The following is a 17,156-nucleotide window of genomic DNA, read 5'->3' on the forward strand; positions in this document are numbered from 1 at the left end:
CAACCTACCACTCCCTTCCCCTACTCCACCAGACTTATAGTTGTCCCCTTTCTCTATGCAGAGGCTCACTCACAAGTTGCCAGCACTAATTTCTGCTTGGCTTTGAAGGGCATCATCATTGCTCTGCTTTCCTCAGTGTGACTGGGAGCTGTTTTCCTCTCTGTCTCTTTAATCCAGCTGGAAGGTTAAGGACCAATATCTTCCAGCTTTCTGCATCTCCAATCTTTCACTTCCCAGGTTCTCTTCCAAATTCTTGGGGTCCACAAATCCATATCCCAAAGGAGGATTTTCTCTTCTGTCTTTCTGTTGCTGTGCCAACCAGCATAGCTGCAGAGATGGCTGATATCCCAGTAATGGAAAGAGTGTGTTTCCTCTTATATTTGTGTGTGTGTGTGTTTATACTTGTGTTTGCACAGCTGTGTGCACTGGGAAAAGTTTGTGTGTGTGCAGGTAAAAGCCAGGAGTGCAGATGGGCACCTGGGGGTGCAGCAGCAGAAGAGTTTGTGTGCAAGTGGGTGTATGCAAACTATGTGTGTGTATCTATGGAGCTGGTCCCATCTTAGAAATGTGTGTGTGAGCCAAGAAATTGGAAAATGGATATTTACAGATCTCTACATTTACTGGCACAGCAGCTGTATTGTGATTAGGAGGTGAGGGTGATAAATGGAACAGAGTCCAGAGTCCTGGGTAGTTATAAATGTGCTTAGGGTCACATTTATAGGGGAGAGAGAGACCTGTGCAGGCTGGTGTCTGCCAAAGGGAGTGCTAGTCCACAACTGTGCTTCACTTACAGTGGAGCCTGTTGAGGAAGGAGCTGCTTGTGGATGCAGAGCAGGACAGCTGTGTTGCAGAGCTGTGCCTGCCCCTGGGGACCAGTGACAGCTCAGGGCACATGCTTTGTGCCACAGCCAGTGTGCACAAGCTCAGTGGGCAATCAGAGGCCACAAATGTGGTGGCTGCCTCTGCCTGCTCCTTCCCAGACTCTGCTCTGACCAGACACGTCTTTTGCCCACAGAGTCAGATGGCAGGACACAGTCTTAATTTATTTAAAATGGTAACCCCATTTCTAGAGGCTGCACTCATCCACAGTGCAGCATCACAGTGGGTGAAGATGTTCTCTGCAAACTACAGCCATTTTCACTTAGGCAGGTCCCTGTGTCTGCACCGTGGCAGAGCTGTTCTTGTTTTCCAGACACCAGTACCAGGGGAAGGGTGGCTGCAGAACACCTTTGTGTCATTGCAGAGGCAGTCCTGGAGCCACAGCTACTTCCGAGGAAAGCTGAGTCTGCCAAATCATCTGCAGCTTTGTTCTGCCAGGTCTCACCATGATACTGTGAACAGGTCAGACAGGGCAGGTCTCAAAAGCCTTCATAATTTTTTCCCCCAGCAGAAGCTCTTGCTGCCAGTCTGATTTTACTTTCATAGAATCATAGAATCATAGAATCACAACAAACCCCAAATAATCCCGGGGAGTTTTACTATTTTCTTGTGCAGACAGGGGCAGAGATTAAAGCTCCAATCTAAGTAATCTAATTCCAGAGATAATCCTTTCACTCTCATCTCCAATTTGGTACCAGAGAGGCTTCCAGAGGGTTCCACATGGCAGGGCACAGCCGGTCCTCTCTGGGCACCTGAGCCCCGTAGCCCCATGCTGTTCAGGAGGTGGTCCAAGCAGTGGGGCTGGCTCACGTTGACTTCTTAGATGTCTCATTAGCCATGAGGTCTGCTTCTGACACACACATCTCTGTTGCTCCTTTTGGACATTCCAAATCCTGGTCCCATTTTACAGCAGGAAATGGCTGATACCCAAAACCTGTGCCCCACATCATTTGTGAATGATCAGGGCTGTAGGTAGACCAGGCAGGACTGATCCAAGACTGAGTCATTTTGGTTGCCAGGGGACAGGGAGAGATCAAGGGATTGAGAAGACGACCCTGAGCCTTTCACTTGTAGGTTACTGGTATAAATCCAGCCTGCATCAAGGGACTGACTGATGGCTCAGTGGATTAGTAACAGGATAGAGCCTTTGACATCTGGGGCACAAGCTGGCATCAAGTTGCTGGTGACTGCAAGTACTGATTCAGGGCAGCAGTGTAGGACATCATGGGCACAGGCCACACAGCATATCTGCTGTCCTCTGCCAGGGGCTGTGGCCAGCCCATGATCCAGGGCTCCTGCCCCTAGATGAGCACAGACACTGTCCCTCCTCACTTACTGCTGCCCTGTTAATCCCTCTTGCTTCATGATAGGCTGCTGATTCTTGGGAAATGATCACCCCCCCATAATTATTAGAAGAAGCTCTTCCTGGAGAGGCAGAGGAGGTATTGCAATGCTCCATGCCTTGCCCTCTAAAAAGGCTGAGTCCTCAGATGGAGGAGAAAGAGAGGGGTTTTCCCCTCTGTTCAAAGCCCTGCTGAACCGGGGGGCAATGGGTCACCTGCCTCAGCCCACTGGGGCCACACACAGCCCTCACTAGGACCTCTGCTGCCCTGGAGGGTTTCAGGACTGGAAATACGAGGATTCACACCCTTTGCTGTCTGTAACCTCTGCCCCCGCCATCCCTCCCGCCTGCTGATGATTTACTCCATCCCTCTTCCCACTTCACTTTCATAGCTCGTGGCAGTCACCTGGTGACACACAAAGTGTGTATGTGCTTTGAAGTTGTGCTCCTGACCTGAGCGCATCGCAGTTTAAGCTGAGAGATTAGAGAGGATCGTCTGTAATCAGTACAAATGAGCTCTAATGAGGCCTCCCTCGGCCTCGCCAACTGGACAGCATTGTCCTGGCCACGGCTGCCTGCACTCCTTTGGTAACGGAACTTGGGGGACACCCAACAGGTCACAAACACAGCAGGGATATGGCAGATTAGCCTGGATTTTATCAGATGCTGCCAGGGCTGGGGTCTGTAGCGCTGAGATGATTTGCCAGGAACCAGCATGAGGTGGCTGAATCTGGAGAGGTGTTAAGCGTGCGCATTTCACGCTACTCCTCTGGATGCGGTTTCCTAAGGCTCCTTGTAGCTTCAGGAAGCCCTTCCTGGCTGCAGTGCTGGCACGGGAGCACAGCAGTGCCATGTTTGCCCTGGTCTAGTTATATCATAAGCCCAAGAGCCGATGTGACAGCAGCAGGAACATGCTCTGGGGCACAGTCTGGCAAGGGGAGAGCAGGCTGGAGAGCAGGGGGTGGGTGGTTACGCACCCCCCCAAAACAGTTCACTTCTCCAAGGCTGTGGCTGGTTAAGAGGCCCCCAAGTGCATTACAAAAGCAACAAACCCGTTTAATTCTCAATCTGCAGCACCAAGTCTTTATTTCTAAAAGCAAACGCTTTGTAGCAGACTCAAATTAATAAAACATCATTGGGACTCAGGAGCAGCCGCTGCTAATGCAGCCGGAGCCTGGAGCACAGCCCCGAGGCCTGACCGGTGTCTGACGCCTCGAGGAGCACCGCGATCAGACAGGAGGGCAAACATAGAGGTGAACATTGAGTTATTCGCTCCCCCCGCCGTGTAGGGACTGAGTTTCGTTCAACCTCCATCTGGGATGTCTCACTCCAGCCCTCCCAAGACCTTGCCAAGGTCCTCCAGAAAAAAACACGATGTTACATTCTCCTATAAAGCGCAGCCCTGGGAGCAGCCCCGCTGGCCGTGTCACGGTCACCTCCCGCCTCCCCCTTCAGTGCCCGCTTTGCTTCTCATGCAGGTTACTGCGCTCCAAGGTGCCTTCACGCCACTGGCCGCCTCGCTCCTTACCGGGCGGGCGGCAGCTGCCTTCCCCCATCCTCCATGGCGGGGCCGAACAGGAGAATCGGCGCGTTCTACCGGGGCCGCGAACCAGGCCCGAGGGCTGCTGTTCAGAGCGCAGCGGGCACGGAGCTGCTGGGACGTGGCGGCGGGGCTCCCGCTGCCTCGCTCCCCTCCCGGCCCCTTCCCCGAGCGCTCCGGGCCCGCTCCGCTCCGCTGCGCCACTCGTTGCCCCGGCAACCCGCCGGCCGCGCTTCCCGCCGCCGCCCCGCGCTCCGCCGCGCTGGAGCCCCGCGATTGGCGGCGCGGAGGGGCGGGCTCTGCCCAGGCGGCCGGCGCTCGGGGCAGCTCGCCGGGCTGTCCCCGCTGCGGACACCGCTGGGAAGCCCCGTCTGTCTCTCCCGCTCCCTTCTGCGGAGCCGGTTCCCCCTCGTTCCCTTCCCGCGCGGGCGGTCCCGGTCCCGGCCCCGCGCCCCGGCCCGCAGGGACCCGCTCCAGCCACCGGCCCCGCGCCGCTCAGCCCGCCTGCCCACCGCCACCTCCCATTGGCCCGCCGCCGTATGAATATGCAAATACACAGCCGTGGCCGCCCAATAGCAGACAGGCAGTTATTTAATATTCGCGGTGCGGCGCGCGGATTGGCTGGCGCGCGCCCCGCCCCGGCAGCAGGGCAGGCCGCCCCCTGTCGGCGGCAGGAAGGGGCGGGCGCGGCGCCGGGAGCGCGACATGGTGGGCGCCGGTGCGCGCGGGGCGCCGCTGCTGCCGCCCGTGCTGCTGCTGCTGCCGCCGCTGCTGCTGCTGCGGGGCGCGGCGGGCGGCATCGCCGACAGCGTCGTCTGGGCCGTCAACGCGGGCGGCGATGCCCACGTGGACGTGAACGGCATCCACTTCCGCAAGGACCCGCTCGAGGGCCGCGTGGGCCGAGGTGAGGGCGGGGGGACGCACCGGGGGCGCGGGGGGGTTGTCGGCGGGGCTTCTCACGGGGTCCCGCTCCGCTGGCGCGGTGGGGTCCCGCCGTGCCAGCGGGGTGCGGGACCCGCGTGCTGCCGGCCCGCGGCGGAGCGGGGGGTATTCCCGCAGCGCGGCGGGGGCTCCGCTCCCGCAGCCGCCCGGGGACGGCGGGGCCCGCGGGGAGCGCCCGCACTTGTCACCCGCGGGACCGCGGCCACCTCCGTCCTCTCGCCGGGCCCAGCAGGGGCCGCATCCCCCGCCCCCGCGGACCCGGGGCCCCGGAGGCGGCGGGATGAGCCCTGCGGGATGGTGTCCTCAGGCTGCGGGGTTGTGTAATGCCGGGAGGGAAGTGGCTCCGCGCGGGCTTGGAGCGGGATTTCGGCTGGAAAGGCTGCCAGCCTGGCCGCGTGCGGCCGCCGGGATCCTTCTTTCTCCCGTTTTCCACTGAGCAGCCCGGCTTCCACAGCAGGACCTGCCGGTTCGCAGTCAGCCCGCAGCACACACCTTGCAGTCAGAACACGCACTGCCCGCCCTCCGCAGCCGGGTCCGGATCGCTGGCGGTGCGGGCTGATGGTTGCAGCGTTCTGGTCCTGCTGGGCCCGAGCAGAGGGAAAGTGCAGCTGGCTGGTCTGCTCCATGCCCCAGTCCTGGCAGGGTGTTCAAGGGCAGAGACACAAGCAGAAGTAGAGGCAGATGGGATATCATCAGCTGCTCTAGCTACTGATCAGTAAAATCTTCACTCTACTAGTTAGAACAGAATGTAGAACTAATACTGCACTTGGGTTACCTTTTCTTACTTCCTTTGAAACCACTCCAGTTGTATGAATTGTGCATGTTTCTGATAATTAGTGCACCGAAACTTAGTTGATTCACAGATGTATAAAACGTTAGCTGTGCTGAGCTGCTCTGCAGTCATTTCCAGGTGGAGTGTGGAGAAGATGAGCTATCTGTTGACTTTTGAGTCTAACCTTTGCTGTTTCCATGTAGGATGGTGAGGATTTTCCTGTGCTATACAGCTGGAACTGCCATTGCTTACCCTGCATGAGTGCTGTCCCAAATGGAGAGCCTTTTGGGCACAGTGGATGCAGGAGGGGTTACATTTAAGTTCTAATATGGTTTGTTTCTCACACCCATGGAAGCTGGTGCCCCAATTGCCCAACATGCCTTGACTGCTGTAGGTCAGCTTCCCTTCATAGACCTCTCACATGTGTCACTTGAATGTCCTTGTGGACTGGAACAATTTATTTCTGAGTTGAGGAGAAAAAAGGGTCTTTCTCAAGCACATTGTGACATGTTCTTCCTTTGGGGAAAGCCTGTGGTGTCTCCTCTGCACAGCAGGCCATTGCAGTAATTCTGCTTCAGCCAGTGGTGCCAGGCACAGTGAAGACTTTACCCCTTTGAGCTCTCAGCTGCATTTCCCTCAATGGCTTTTTATTGCACCATTGTTCGTTTTCTCTGGGTTCCTCTGTGTTGATAGGCATGTAATGGCTTCAGCAGAAATATATGGCTGACTAGGAGGAAATGACCTAGGGATAGTAATTCTGGGCTGTCCTGCCTTTGGGCAAATTAAAACCTTTTTTTTCAAGCCTCAGTTCAGCCGCTGTACCCTGAAGGACTGAATGTGCTGATGGCAATTACAGAATTAGGCAGGTGCCAGGCATAGTTGAGTTACAGCTTGATGGGCACTGCTTGCTCCCAGTGAGCACCCAGCCTGCTGTAAAACCCAGCTCGCCTCCACAGCTCTGTCAGCAGGGCTCTGACACGCAGGTGACAGGTCTTCCTCTCCAGTTACCTTCTTGGCTATTAAAGGACTTGCTTCCTATGCAGGCTTTCCTCTAATAGAAACGTACTTCTGTGGAGTCCTTGGTTCGCTGTCACTGTAATCTGTAGCTGGCCAGAAATACCTGTGTGGGAGGACAGGTTAAACTTTTCACCCTCTGTGTTTCTGGTGATTGGAGTGTTCAGTCCTTGCGCCCAGGTTTGGGTGGTAAAGAGAAGCGGACGATCGCCTGAACAGCTCTGTGTGAAACAGGAGACTAAGAACTGGCATTAATTTCCTCTCACTCATTTGCATTGGCTCTGTCTTTGGCAACGTGCTCTGGGTTAGTAGTTCTTGCTTTGTCTTGGCTGATGCAGTGTCTGTTCCCATGGAAATGGGGTTGGAAGTGGTAAGTGTCAGCAGAGAACTTCGTCTGGATCAACTTCTCCTGCCTCAAGTGCCAGTGGGCAGATGGTGTCCACAGTCTTCCCTCCTGCCCCTGCTCCGCTGGGGAGTCATTTGATTTGCAGCTCTGGAGGCATTGCATCAGTTTGCATTTGTACAGTAACCCTGGCACAATAAAATGCCAAGTCAAGTTAAAGTCTTTTGGGGGCTGCTCGAGACGTGGTGAAACAATGAATGAGAAGAGGCAAATTTTATGATTTCTCTTGTTTTGTCAGTTATTGTCCTGTTTAGGAATGTTGTTTGGACCCTTCTCGGGGGGCTGTTCGGATGGCTGCAGACAGCACCCACTTCAGCTGGGTGGATGTGAGAACTGCAGCTGATGGAGCTGTTGGTGCTCTTGAAACCCTTGTGTATCTTGCTTCCTTCTTCCTGTCTTCAAGCTGACAGTATTGCAGGGCTGCAATGAGAAGAAAGGGTGTTGTAAGATACCTAATGCTTTTCACACTTCTGCCATCCCCTAGGTTTTCACTTGAGAGGGATGAGTCTCTAAAACCTGATGCCATCAACTGCTACCTTCAAATCTGTTGTGTCAATGAGTCAAGTCAGTCCTGTGCCCACTGTTTTTGTTTTCTACTCAGAGTTTGAGATTTGAAAATACCGTAAAAATATTCTAGGTGTTTTTCCTCTTAGGAACAAGATCCAGTGGCCAAGTCTTTCGGCTTTGTGCACTGTTTGTGAAACAAGCTCTTCTTTCTGAAATGGTGCAAGTGAATTTACTTTGTCTGGACTGCAGCAGGTCCAGAGCTGTTTTCCTACAGGGCTGGGGTTCCGGGGCTTTGGCTCCCTCTGCTTCTGCTCCAGTAGTGCCGCCACCTGGTCAGAGCAAGGAGGGGAGACGGGTCTGACAAGGATGCAAGTACCACTTGTGGAGTTAAGCACTGTAAGAGTATATGAAGTGTTTCTTGCATGTGCCTCAGAAATTAACCCCTCCTCTCACTCTTTTGTGCTTGAAACCCAGCTTCTGACTACGGGATGAAGCTGCCAATCCTGCGGTCCAACGCAGAAGACCAGATTCTGTACCAGACCGAGCGCTACAATGAGGAAACCTTTGGCTATGAAGTTCCCATCAAAGAGGAGGGTGACTATGTGCTGGTGTTGAAGTTTGCAGAGGTCTATTTTGCACAGTCTCAACAGAAGGTAAGCAACAGCTCCTGTGTGTCTTTGATGTGAGTTCCTGGCTATGACTGTGTGTGCTCAGGTTGCCTCTGCTGCTTTGCATGCTGGAGGAAGGAGTGAAGTAAGGCACTGATGGTTAACTTTGATCCTAGAGCTCTCACGGGCTCTGAAACTTTAGAGCTCTCTCCCACGTTTCAGCTATACAGTCAGACTGGAAAACTGCATTTCAAAGCATTGAAAAACCATGTTCAACTAAACATAACTAGCAATAGAGTTTTATGACCTGTTTAGGCTGTGCTGGTTTTGAAGAGTTTTTTTACGTTTTTCCTGAACAGTTGTTCCTGCCGTGACAGCACAGTTGTGTTGGAGGAAGTATTGCACAGATTAAAGCAGGGAGGTGATCTGGAACCTACTCAAAACAATTTTTACAAATGAAATAAGACTTGATACTGGTTCAGTCTGATCCTGAAAGCACAGAATTAAATTTGCCCTCTTTATTGCTCTTGTCCACTTTTGAAATACCTTGTGTGCAGAGGTGGAAACAGAAGCACAAAGAACTCAAAGCCCTGTGATAAATCGGGGTAGGAGTGGTTTGTGTAATAGCCTGTCTTTCCCTTGACTCCATCAGCTTCTTTAGAGCTGATCTCCTTAAGCACTGTGCTGCCTTCCTGCCAGAGAGGTATTTCAGGGAACAGAACTGGTGGGGCTGGCTTACAGAACGGATGCAAAAAGCAGCTTCAGATTAAACTGAAGGGCTGAGGCATCTTTGGTTCCTCTTCCTTGATGTGGTTCTGCTGGGATTCCCCAGGTGCTGAGTGAAGTTTTGAGTCATTGCAGCCCTGAGGAGGACTTTCACTATGAATTCACAGATGTGGTTAGCAGTTAAACATTTTACCTCCTTCAAACCCTGTGTTCTTCACCAGCTTGTTTCCTCCTCTCTGTTCTGCTGCAGGCTGTTAGTTAGAAATGGCTTCACTCCCTAGAGTGTGGTGTGCCACAGCCACCCCGGGGTGGTAGGAGCAGGTCCTCAGACAGGAGGTGGAAAGAAAGTTGTGAAAGAAAAGCATGAATAAACCAGAATAAAATTCTTCTGTCCTCAGTTCAGAACAGCAGATGTAGGGGGTATTTTAAAAGGAGGAGGCAGGTTCCAGGGTATTTGAAAGCAAGGTTAATGCTTCAGTATCTCTACCTGGCTGCTTCGGGCTCTGAATCCTTCCCAAGGGAGTGGGCAGTGCATGTTACAATGCTTTCAGGTCCTGGGTGCATAACAAGCAGAGACCTTTCCTGTTCTGTTCCCATTTCAGCTGTTACGTGCCTGAATCTGTTCTGACTCTCTGTCATTTCTTTCACCCTGAAGGTATTTGATGTTCGCTTGAACGGCCACGTGGTGGTGAAAGACTTGGACATTTTTGACAGAGTTGGACACAGCACAGCTCACGATGAGATCATTCCCATGAGTATCAAAAAGGGGAAACTGAGTGTCCAGGGGGAGGTTTCCACGTTCACGGGGAAGCTCCACATTGAGTTTGTAAAGGTAATAAGCTTTCTAGGGCAGAGCCCTGATCTTCCCTTTCTCCTTGTTCCCCAGCTGTGCAGTGCAGCTCTGTGCTGGAGGAGAGGGGATGGGATGTGGGGAGACCATTCCTTGCCTCAGAACTGCAGCGCTGACTGCTGCCTTTGCTTTCTCTAGGGCTACTACGACAATCCGAAAATCTGTGCCCTATACATTCTGCAAGGAACAGTGGAAGGTAAGCACAGGTTTTGAGCCAGAAGGCTCTTCTCCCTTGGAGAGCAGCCGGTTGCTTCTCAGACTATGAGATCATAGCTCTTGCTGACCCACATCTGCCAAAATTGTTTCTCTCTCAGTGAGTTCCCACAGAGTGCAGTTGCGGAGTGAAGTAGGTGTGTAATGTCCTCGTTCTCCTCCAAGTCACAAATCCTGTCATTTTGGAACGAGAAAAATCAGTTTGTTTTGGAACTTCTGTATATGGAGGAGAAAAGGGAACACATCTGGTCAGTCTCAGCTTATAGCTACAGATGCATTCCCTCTGGCCTTGGATGTCAGCAGCAGCCCTGCAGACAAGTAATTTACAGAGTTCTTTTAGCTGGTACTTAAGTGTTTCTTACCTGGAGCTTCATTTTGCCTTCTCAGCTTGAGGACAAGGCATTGTTTTCTTACTAGGTATCAGATCCTCTAGGTAGCAGTGGGGAGTGCTAGAAAAGTTCTTGTACTTCCATCACACCCTTTGTAAGTGTGCTGGACTGGAAGCCCCTCTGGCTCCCGAACAGGGGGTGTTTAGGACCCCTCTCACCAAACCATCACTTTGCTTTACCGTTAGTCAGATTTCCAAGTGATGCTGAAGATTTGGTGAGAACCTTGTGGCCAGGTGGCACTTTGCTGTGTGGGGGACCTGCAGTTCATGCCCCAGGCTCAGAGGGCTGGATTTGAGTGGGGTAGGACCATGTTGCTCTCTGGTAGCTGTGGGGTTGGGGGGTGCAGTGATGGGGGGGTAGGACTGTTCATGGAAAGGGTTTTCCATTTCCTGTTTGCACCTGTATCTGCTGGTCCTGCAGACAGCAGGTGCTTGTTCTTGCTTAGATCTCCCTGAGCAGCTGCAGTATCTGACTGTGTGCTCTGTGCATTAACTTCTCTGTGTGACACCTGGATGGGGTGGAAGGATGTAGTTTTTTTTGCAGACTGGATTTTTGGATGCTCTTACCTCATGGAGGAAAGAAACAGTGGTGTGATCCTCTGTGAGGAGGGAGGATGTTCCTGTCTTCTGGGGTGTTCTGGCTGTGGTTTCAGTGTGGTGTCAGGTGCCCTCTTGCCGGTGTTCATGTTGGATCAGGGAGAGGGGAAGGAAGGGAGTGTCTCCAGTGATCTCCCAATTCACATCCTGCCTCATTGCAACCTTTTATCTTGTCCAACAGATGTCCCAAAGCTGCAACCGCACCCTGGTCTGGAGAAAAAAGAGGAGGATGATGACGAAGATGAGTATGACGATGGCTCCAGTGTCAAAAAACAGGCAAATAAGAACCGGGTTCAGTCAGGCCCACGCACACCAAACCCCTATGCCTCGGACAACAGCAGCCTCATGTTTCCTATACTGGTGGCCTTTGGTGTCTTCATTCCTACCCTCTTCTGCCTCTGCCGGTTGTGAGAGCAAGCCCCACAGTGCATCAGCCCAGGGGCTGGGAGGGAAGGAGTTGGACCAAACACGGTTGCTTTCAATTTCTCCATATTGTTCATAATTTAAGGAAAAAAAAAAAAAGAAAAAAAAGATGATTCATTTGGAATGAATAGCAATGAATAGCAGGTCCAGGTAAGAGGGAGCTTACCTTCCCCCTGCCAGCAAGCAGCAAGGCCCTCGCCTTCCCCTTTGCACCACGTGCAGGCTCCAATTCTCCCTGGGGCATCCGAGAATGAACTGAGTCCTGGCTGGCTGTGTTCTGGGCTGTTGAAAGCTGATGCTACCAGTCCTGGGCCACTTCCCACACTGAGGGATAGCAATGTGCTGCGAGATCTCTGCCTTTACTGGGTGGAATACGGTTCCTTAATCAGGGAAGCAGCTCTTAAAACAAGGCCTGGGTACACGTCCAGGAGCGTGGAAGTGTTGTGGTGCTGTTGGGTGTCAAACGACTGTGGAGGACAGAGCCTGGCTCGGCATCTCCCTGAGTGTGTGCGGCACGATGTATGGTACTCGCCTGCCTGAAGATCCCAAGACTCCAGCTCTCCATCCAGCCTTCGTGGAGACAGTCCCCTCCTAGGACTGCGAGCTGCACCAGGAGCAGAGGGATTTATCCGGCCTGATTTGCTGCACCAGTTGGGAGAGACTTTCCTAGTTTGGCAGTTGCAATGTCTGTTCCATCGCAGAGGGATTCTGCTGTAGCCTGCGAGAGGCTGACGTTGTTGGCGTCTGATCAGATGCACTTGTTTTCTGTATTGATTATTGATTATGGCTTTTGTTTCCTTTAATATCCTTTTATTTTCGAAGGTTTTGTTTCAAGCCCAGTTCCTTGTTTTGCCCTTTGTAGCAAGTGACCTCTCCTTTGGAAGAAGCTGAGGATCAGGTGACCTAGAGAGGAACCTGGTCAAGGACTTGTTCCTTGACCTTCCTAAGGGTTAGCTCCCTTCTCCATGACTCTGAACAACCTGTGCTGTAGGACAGAGCGGAGCAACCTGGTGGATGCTCCCTGTGAGCTCTCATTCCCTGTGTAGGGATCAGGCCTCCCTGCAGCAGTGAGAAATGGAGCTGGTCAATGTTTACAGTGAGCTCGGCCTTTTGCATATCCAGGCAGCGTAGCAAAGGGGCAGATGTCCAACATTTCAGTCCTGGAGAGCAAGGTGGTTTGTTGCCATCCAGAGATCTGAAAGTGAGCAGAACACTGGAGAAAAGGTCACCTGCTTTCCCCAGGGATGTTTCTGCAAGAGGCTTTTGTTTCCACATGCAGAGCCTGTGCCTGCCTGACAGAGGCTGAACAGAGTGAAAGCTGCTGCTGCTCCTGCTGATCCAGAGCTGCAGGCCCTGAGGAGCTGCCTTTCCATGGTTTTGGCCTCCAACATGTTGAGCATTTCTGGCTGGCAGGAGGGAGATATTCTGTGCTGGAGCAGGATCTGTCCCAGGCAGGATTGGGTCCCTGTGGGTCAGCTTCGATGCCGCTGAGCTCTGGGCTTACAGAATGCTTTACCTCAAACTCTCTCCATTGTCCTCAGAAGTGTTCTGTCTTTCCCCAGAGCAGTGGCACTGAGCAGTGACCTCCGTGCTGCTCTGCCTCTCTGGGCCTGTGTTTTCCCAGCAGTTGTTCCTGGGTTTGATCCCCTGTGGTGGCTCAGCCTTTGAGCTGAGCAGGGTCGGCAGAATTGCATTGTTTCTGGAGAGGGACCTGGAGAGCAGCCTTTTCTCTTCTGCTGGACCCAGGCAGCTGAAGCCTTCACTCCCTCCTTACCCTCAACTGTGATAGGAGCTGTCAGCTCAGGGGCTTCAGGCTGGGAGCTGGGGGAGGTGACAAAGTGCTGCTCTCTGCAGCAGTGCCACTGAACCTTTTCTGATCACACACATCACTGCTATAGGCCTGACCCTAATTCTGTCTCTGTGAGCTGAAAAACAAGCAGGATCTTAATTATCTTCTCTCCAACTGCATAAATGGCAACAGCCAGTTTGGGAGAAGCAAGAGTCCTTGCCCTAGTTAAAGGGGAAGACAGGCTTTAAGGAGAGCAAATTCTAAAGAACAAACCTCAGGATGAAAAGGTGGTAAGCTTGAAGTGTTCTGCTTCATCTTCTAGCTGCTGTTAAAATCCTAATACTTATAAAACTCATAAAACACGAGCTCTGTTTTGTTCGGTGACAGCGCCTGCAGGGATTCTCCAGCTTTTTTGGGATTGCTCTAACTGGAGCACAGAGACATTTAGATCTTTATCAGTTTTGAGAAGCATGAACTGCGCTGATTTGTTAAGCAAAGAACCCGGGGTTGAAAACAGGCATCTCTGTAAGGAGCTGCTCTCCTCCAGGCCTTTTAGGTTGCATTTTATTTGAGCATCCTTGAAGCGAGGAGTCACTCGGCTTCTTGTGGCTCACCCAGTAATCTGCACCTTGCCTGGCATGGGAAAAGGGATGTGCATTTAGATGTGCAAAAGTCGGAGACAAGTCTTCTAGGGTAGTTTATCCCAGCCTTTCCTGGCAAGCCAGGGCATCCATTTGGTGCCATCAGCTGCCCCAAGGCAGAGCTGTGCAGTGTGATGTTGTGTTCCAGTTGCTCAGTTTAAATGAATCTGTCTTATTTGAATAAGAATAGGGAGGAGGAATAGTTCATGGCTTCAATTTAGTTGCTTTGACTCTGGTTTTATGCGTCTTTGTCACTACAAAGCTGGTGTCTGGGTGGTTCCTGACCCTGTTAAGGTGCTATGAGCAGTTTCCTTGTTGATCCATCCCCTCCTGACAGGTTTGCCTTGAAGGAGCCTTCAAACAGAGCATGTGGGAGCACAGAGGGTGGTAGAGGGTGGCCAGTCAGCACCTTGCTGGGAATGGTGTACTCTGGCTCCCCTTGCCATCTCTGTCTAGTATCTGCAAACCAGATAAATGGGTCCTGAGCAGGGAAAGAAAAAGTTTGGGCTGTCTGTAGCTGTCCAGAATGTGTGTTTGAGGGAATATCCAAAACACTGTTTAAGTGAGGCAGGTTAGAGACAAGCCTGTTTGTGCTGATTCCTCCCACCAGCAGCAGGCACATGGAGCACAGCAGTGTGAGGAGCTGGGTCAGAACAGACCTGGCTTGATTCATGTTGTGTAGAGAGGGGCAGATAAGGCAATTTTAATAAAGCTTCCACTTAATAAAGGGCAAATGACACCTCTGATCATGTTTCGGGCCTGGATGCAGTCTCAGCGTGGTGGTTTCAAAGCCTATTTTAATTGCCCCATCAGCCCCTCCTTTAAGCCAGGCCCTTTTCCCCTTCTGTGTGTGACTAAACATCTCTGACCCTTTTGAGTGTCCCAGGTGGCAGTGAGCAGAAACCCAAATGAATTCCCTTCTCTTTTTGGTGCCTTTGTCTCAGGCTTTGAATAAAAGTCTATTTGAAGGAGCTTCTTTTTTTTTTTTAAGGAGCTTCTGAGTTTTTTCTTTTTCCCCAAGGGACAGACATTCCCTTCCCTTGAGATCAGCTGGGGACTGTCTCCCTGTCCCTGGATGCCACCTCTGGAGGTCACAGCTGAAGCAGAGAACTGTGAGCAAATATCTTTGTTTCCAGCCCTTGAGATCAATGGAAGAAAAGCCTAACAAGGGATGGAAGAACTGGAAGAGCTCCTTCAGGTCCCAGGAATCTCCTGAAGGCAGGATGGAGAACTTCCAGACAGTCTGGTGCCTGTGTGTCTGTGCAGTTCAGAGCTGAGTGAGTCATGGCTGGGTCCTGGTGCTTACAGCTTCTGGGTGAAGAGGGGGGCTTGGGGGGTCCTGCGCCCCAAATTTACTTGCTGAGGTCTTGCCTTGTGCTGTTCAGGTCTGAACAGGGAGCAGGGACCTCTGCGTTGTCCCTTGGCCTTCCCTAAGTTGAAATGGGATTGCAACAGCCAGGGAAGTGTCTTGATATGGGAACTCTGGGCCGGACAGGCCTGTTGCTGATGGAAAACAGCAGGAGGAGGGAGAGGACCATCAGGGCAGGTTCAACCCTTGCTGTGAGACAGATACCGAGCAGCTGCAAAGTACCAAATGTTTCAGACTCTGTTTGGTGCTTAAATGTGGGAGAGATCCGTCTGCTTCTTGCACTTATGGTGAGGAGGGAAATACCCTCGCTGAGAATCCAAGGGAAATGGGAGCTGGGCCAGCACTGAGCTAATTTACCTACTGGCTCTTCTGCATCTCCCCAACAAATGCCAAAGCCTAATACAATTCAAGGATGCCATTTTATTGTCGGCCTGGTTCCACCAGTCTGTCCTCACTGGCTGGTCCCGAGTAGGCTCACACAAGTGTTCTCAAACGGCACAAACACACCAGGCTGGAGCTGGGAAGGCTCAGAAACGTGATCACACGAGTGGGCCTCCTGTGCTGCACCTCTGCTTTGCGCTGCCCAGCAGGTCTGGGGCACGTGCACTCATCTTGGATCCAAAGGATTTGTCCCAGGAGTATAAGTAGCATTGAAAGGTGCTGGGCTGGATGGGAGAGGCGAAAGCAGGTCCATGTCTTCCGGGACTCTGGCTTGCTCAGAGTTTATTGCTGTATATTAAATACTATTTTTGAAGATTGAGGGGAAGATGAGGGAGGGGGAGGGATGTGACGATGCTGTCCCCAGTCTGATCAATGGGATGCTACTGCAGGTTATTGATAGGTTTTGAATTTTTTTTTGTTTGTTTCTCAAAAAGTGCTTTATATATAAAAAAAAAATTTCAACAAAACACATGCTTTCCTCCCTCCTAAAAACAGTGCTGGCTGATTAGAACATGTGAATAATCTTTTGCAAACATCAAAGGTCTCTGCTAAAGAGTTTGTGTGATGGAGATTTGAAGGCGAGGGGCAAAGTACAGCTTGAACCAGTTTTTAACTGGGGAGAGTGTGAATCCAGGAAATGCAGGATCTCTGCCCTGGAGTTGTTCCCAGTCACAAGTGAGGGGGATATGTTTTTCCTGTGCTGCCATGGCTGTTCTGTCACACCGTGGCAGTTCCTGTGCTGGGGTGCTGGAGCAAAACAGTGGCTGGAAACTTCCTGGCAAGTGAGGGCTTGAATATTTTGTGGTTTCCTCTGGGGCTTCGTGTCTTCAGAGCTTTTGGTAAAGCAGCCCCGGAGCCTGTGAGAGCAGAGGCAGCATTTGTGCTCGTGGCAGGAGGCAGCAGCCAGGACTGTGAGAGGTGACAGTGGTGTTTGGGTCCCATCAGTGCAGCACTTTTAGCATTGGCAGATGGTCCCACCACTCCATAGTGCCTGGCTGGGGATGTGTGGAAGTAACCCATACCCTTGGCATTAAAGACATATCACAAACTAGGTAAAGCTGCAGGTCTAAGATTTACCTGTAAAGACTAAAGCAGATGGGAGAGATCCCCATCTGTGTCTGTCACTAGTACAAAGGGGTTTTAAGGAGGATTTTTTTATTTTACTGTCCGTTGCTTTGTGTTCTAACAACTTGCAGTGACATTTTTTTAGTTTGTTTTGCAGCGAGCTTGGCCCCTGGGTGAAAAGCACAGATATCTATTTCTGATTGCATCGGCTTTGCAGGGACTAGTTTGGGGGGAAAGATGGGTGTGGGGGTGGGCTATTTTATTTTTGGTACACGGTAGCAGTTTTATTTTTTAATTTCCCCAGGATGTTTGGTTGAGGGAATGTTCTGAAATCTACTGTCTGGCAGTTTGACCAGCAGTGTGCTAAAGGAAAATAAACAAAATTATATTGTCACTTGGATGAGATGGTCCCTCTTTTCTGGTGGTAGGGGCAGAGGAGCCCCCTCTGGCTTTTCCACTCAGAGCCTCTCCCTGACACTGCCTCCGGCACAGCCCTGGTGTTGGCACAGCCCTGGTGTTCTCTTGCCAGTCATTTTGGGCTATTAAGTGCAAGTTGAATGGTACAACATCCTGTTAAAAGTGCTGATGCAGACCTTGTTGCTTCCTGCTCAGATAAGGAGCACCAGAGATGTAATCTGCCTTCTGGG

General features: G+C 51.8%; 1 protein-coding gene across 2 annotated transcripts; it reads left to right on the forward strand.

Moving 5' to 3' along the window:
- Positions 1-4,449: 4,449 nt before the first annotated feature.
- MLEC (malectin) lies at positions 4,450-16,903 on the forward strand. Of its 2 annotated transcripts, XM_027661596.1 has the most exons (5): positions 4,450-4,665; positions 7,874-8,052; positions 9,389-9,565; positions 9,722-9,779; positions 10,963-16,903. In XM_027661596.1, the coding sequence occupies exons 1-5, from the start codon at positions 4,467-4,469 to the stop codon at positions 11,190-11,192; spliced, it is 843 nt and encodes a 280-aa protein (XP_027517397.1). In that variant the 5' UTR covers positions 4,450-4,466; the 3' UTR covers positions 11,193-16,903. The 2 variants fall into 2 exon arrangements, with proteins under 2 accessions (XP_027517397.1, XP_027517398.1); XM_027661597.1 differs by lacking the exons at positions 9,389-9,565; positions 9,722-9,779 and having other exon boundaries at positions 4,503-4,665.
- The last annotated feature ends 253 nt before the right edge of the window (positions 16,904-17,156 follow it).

The sequence above is a fragment of the Corapipo altera genome, unplaced genomic scaffold (assembly GCF_003945725.1).
Source record: "Corapipo altera isolate COAL_440 unplaced genomic scaffold, ASM394572v1 150, whole genome shotgun sequence".
Lineage (NCBI taxonomy): Eukaryota > Metazoa > Chordata > Aves > Passeriformes > Pipridae > Corapipo > Corapipo altera.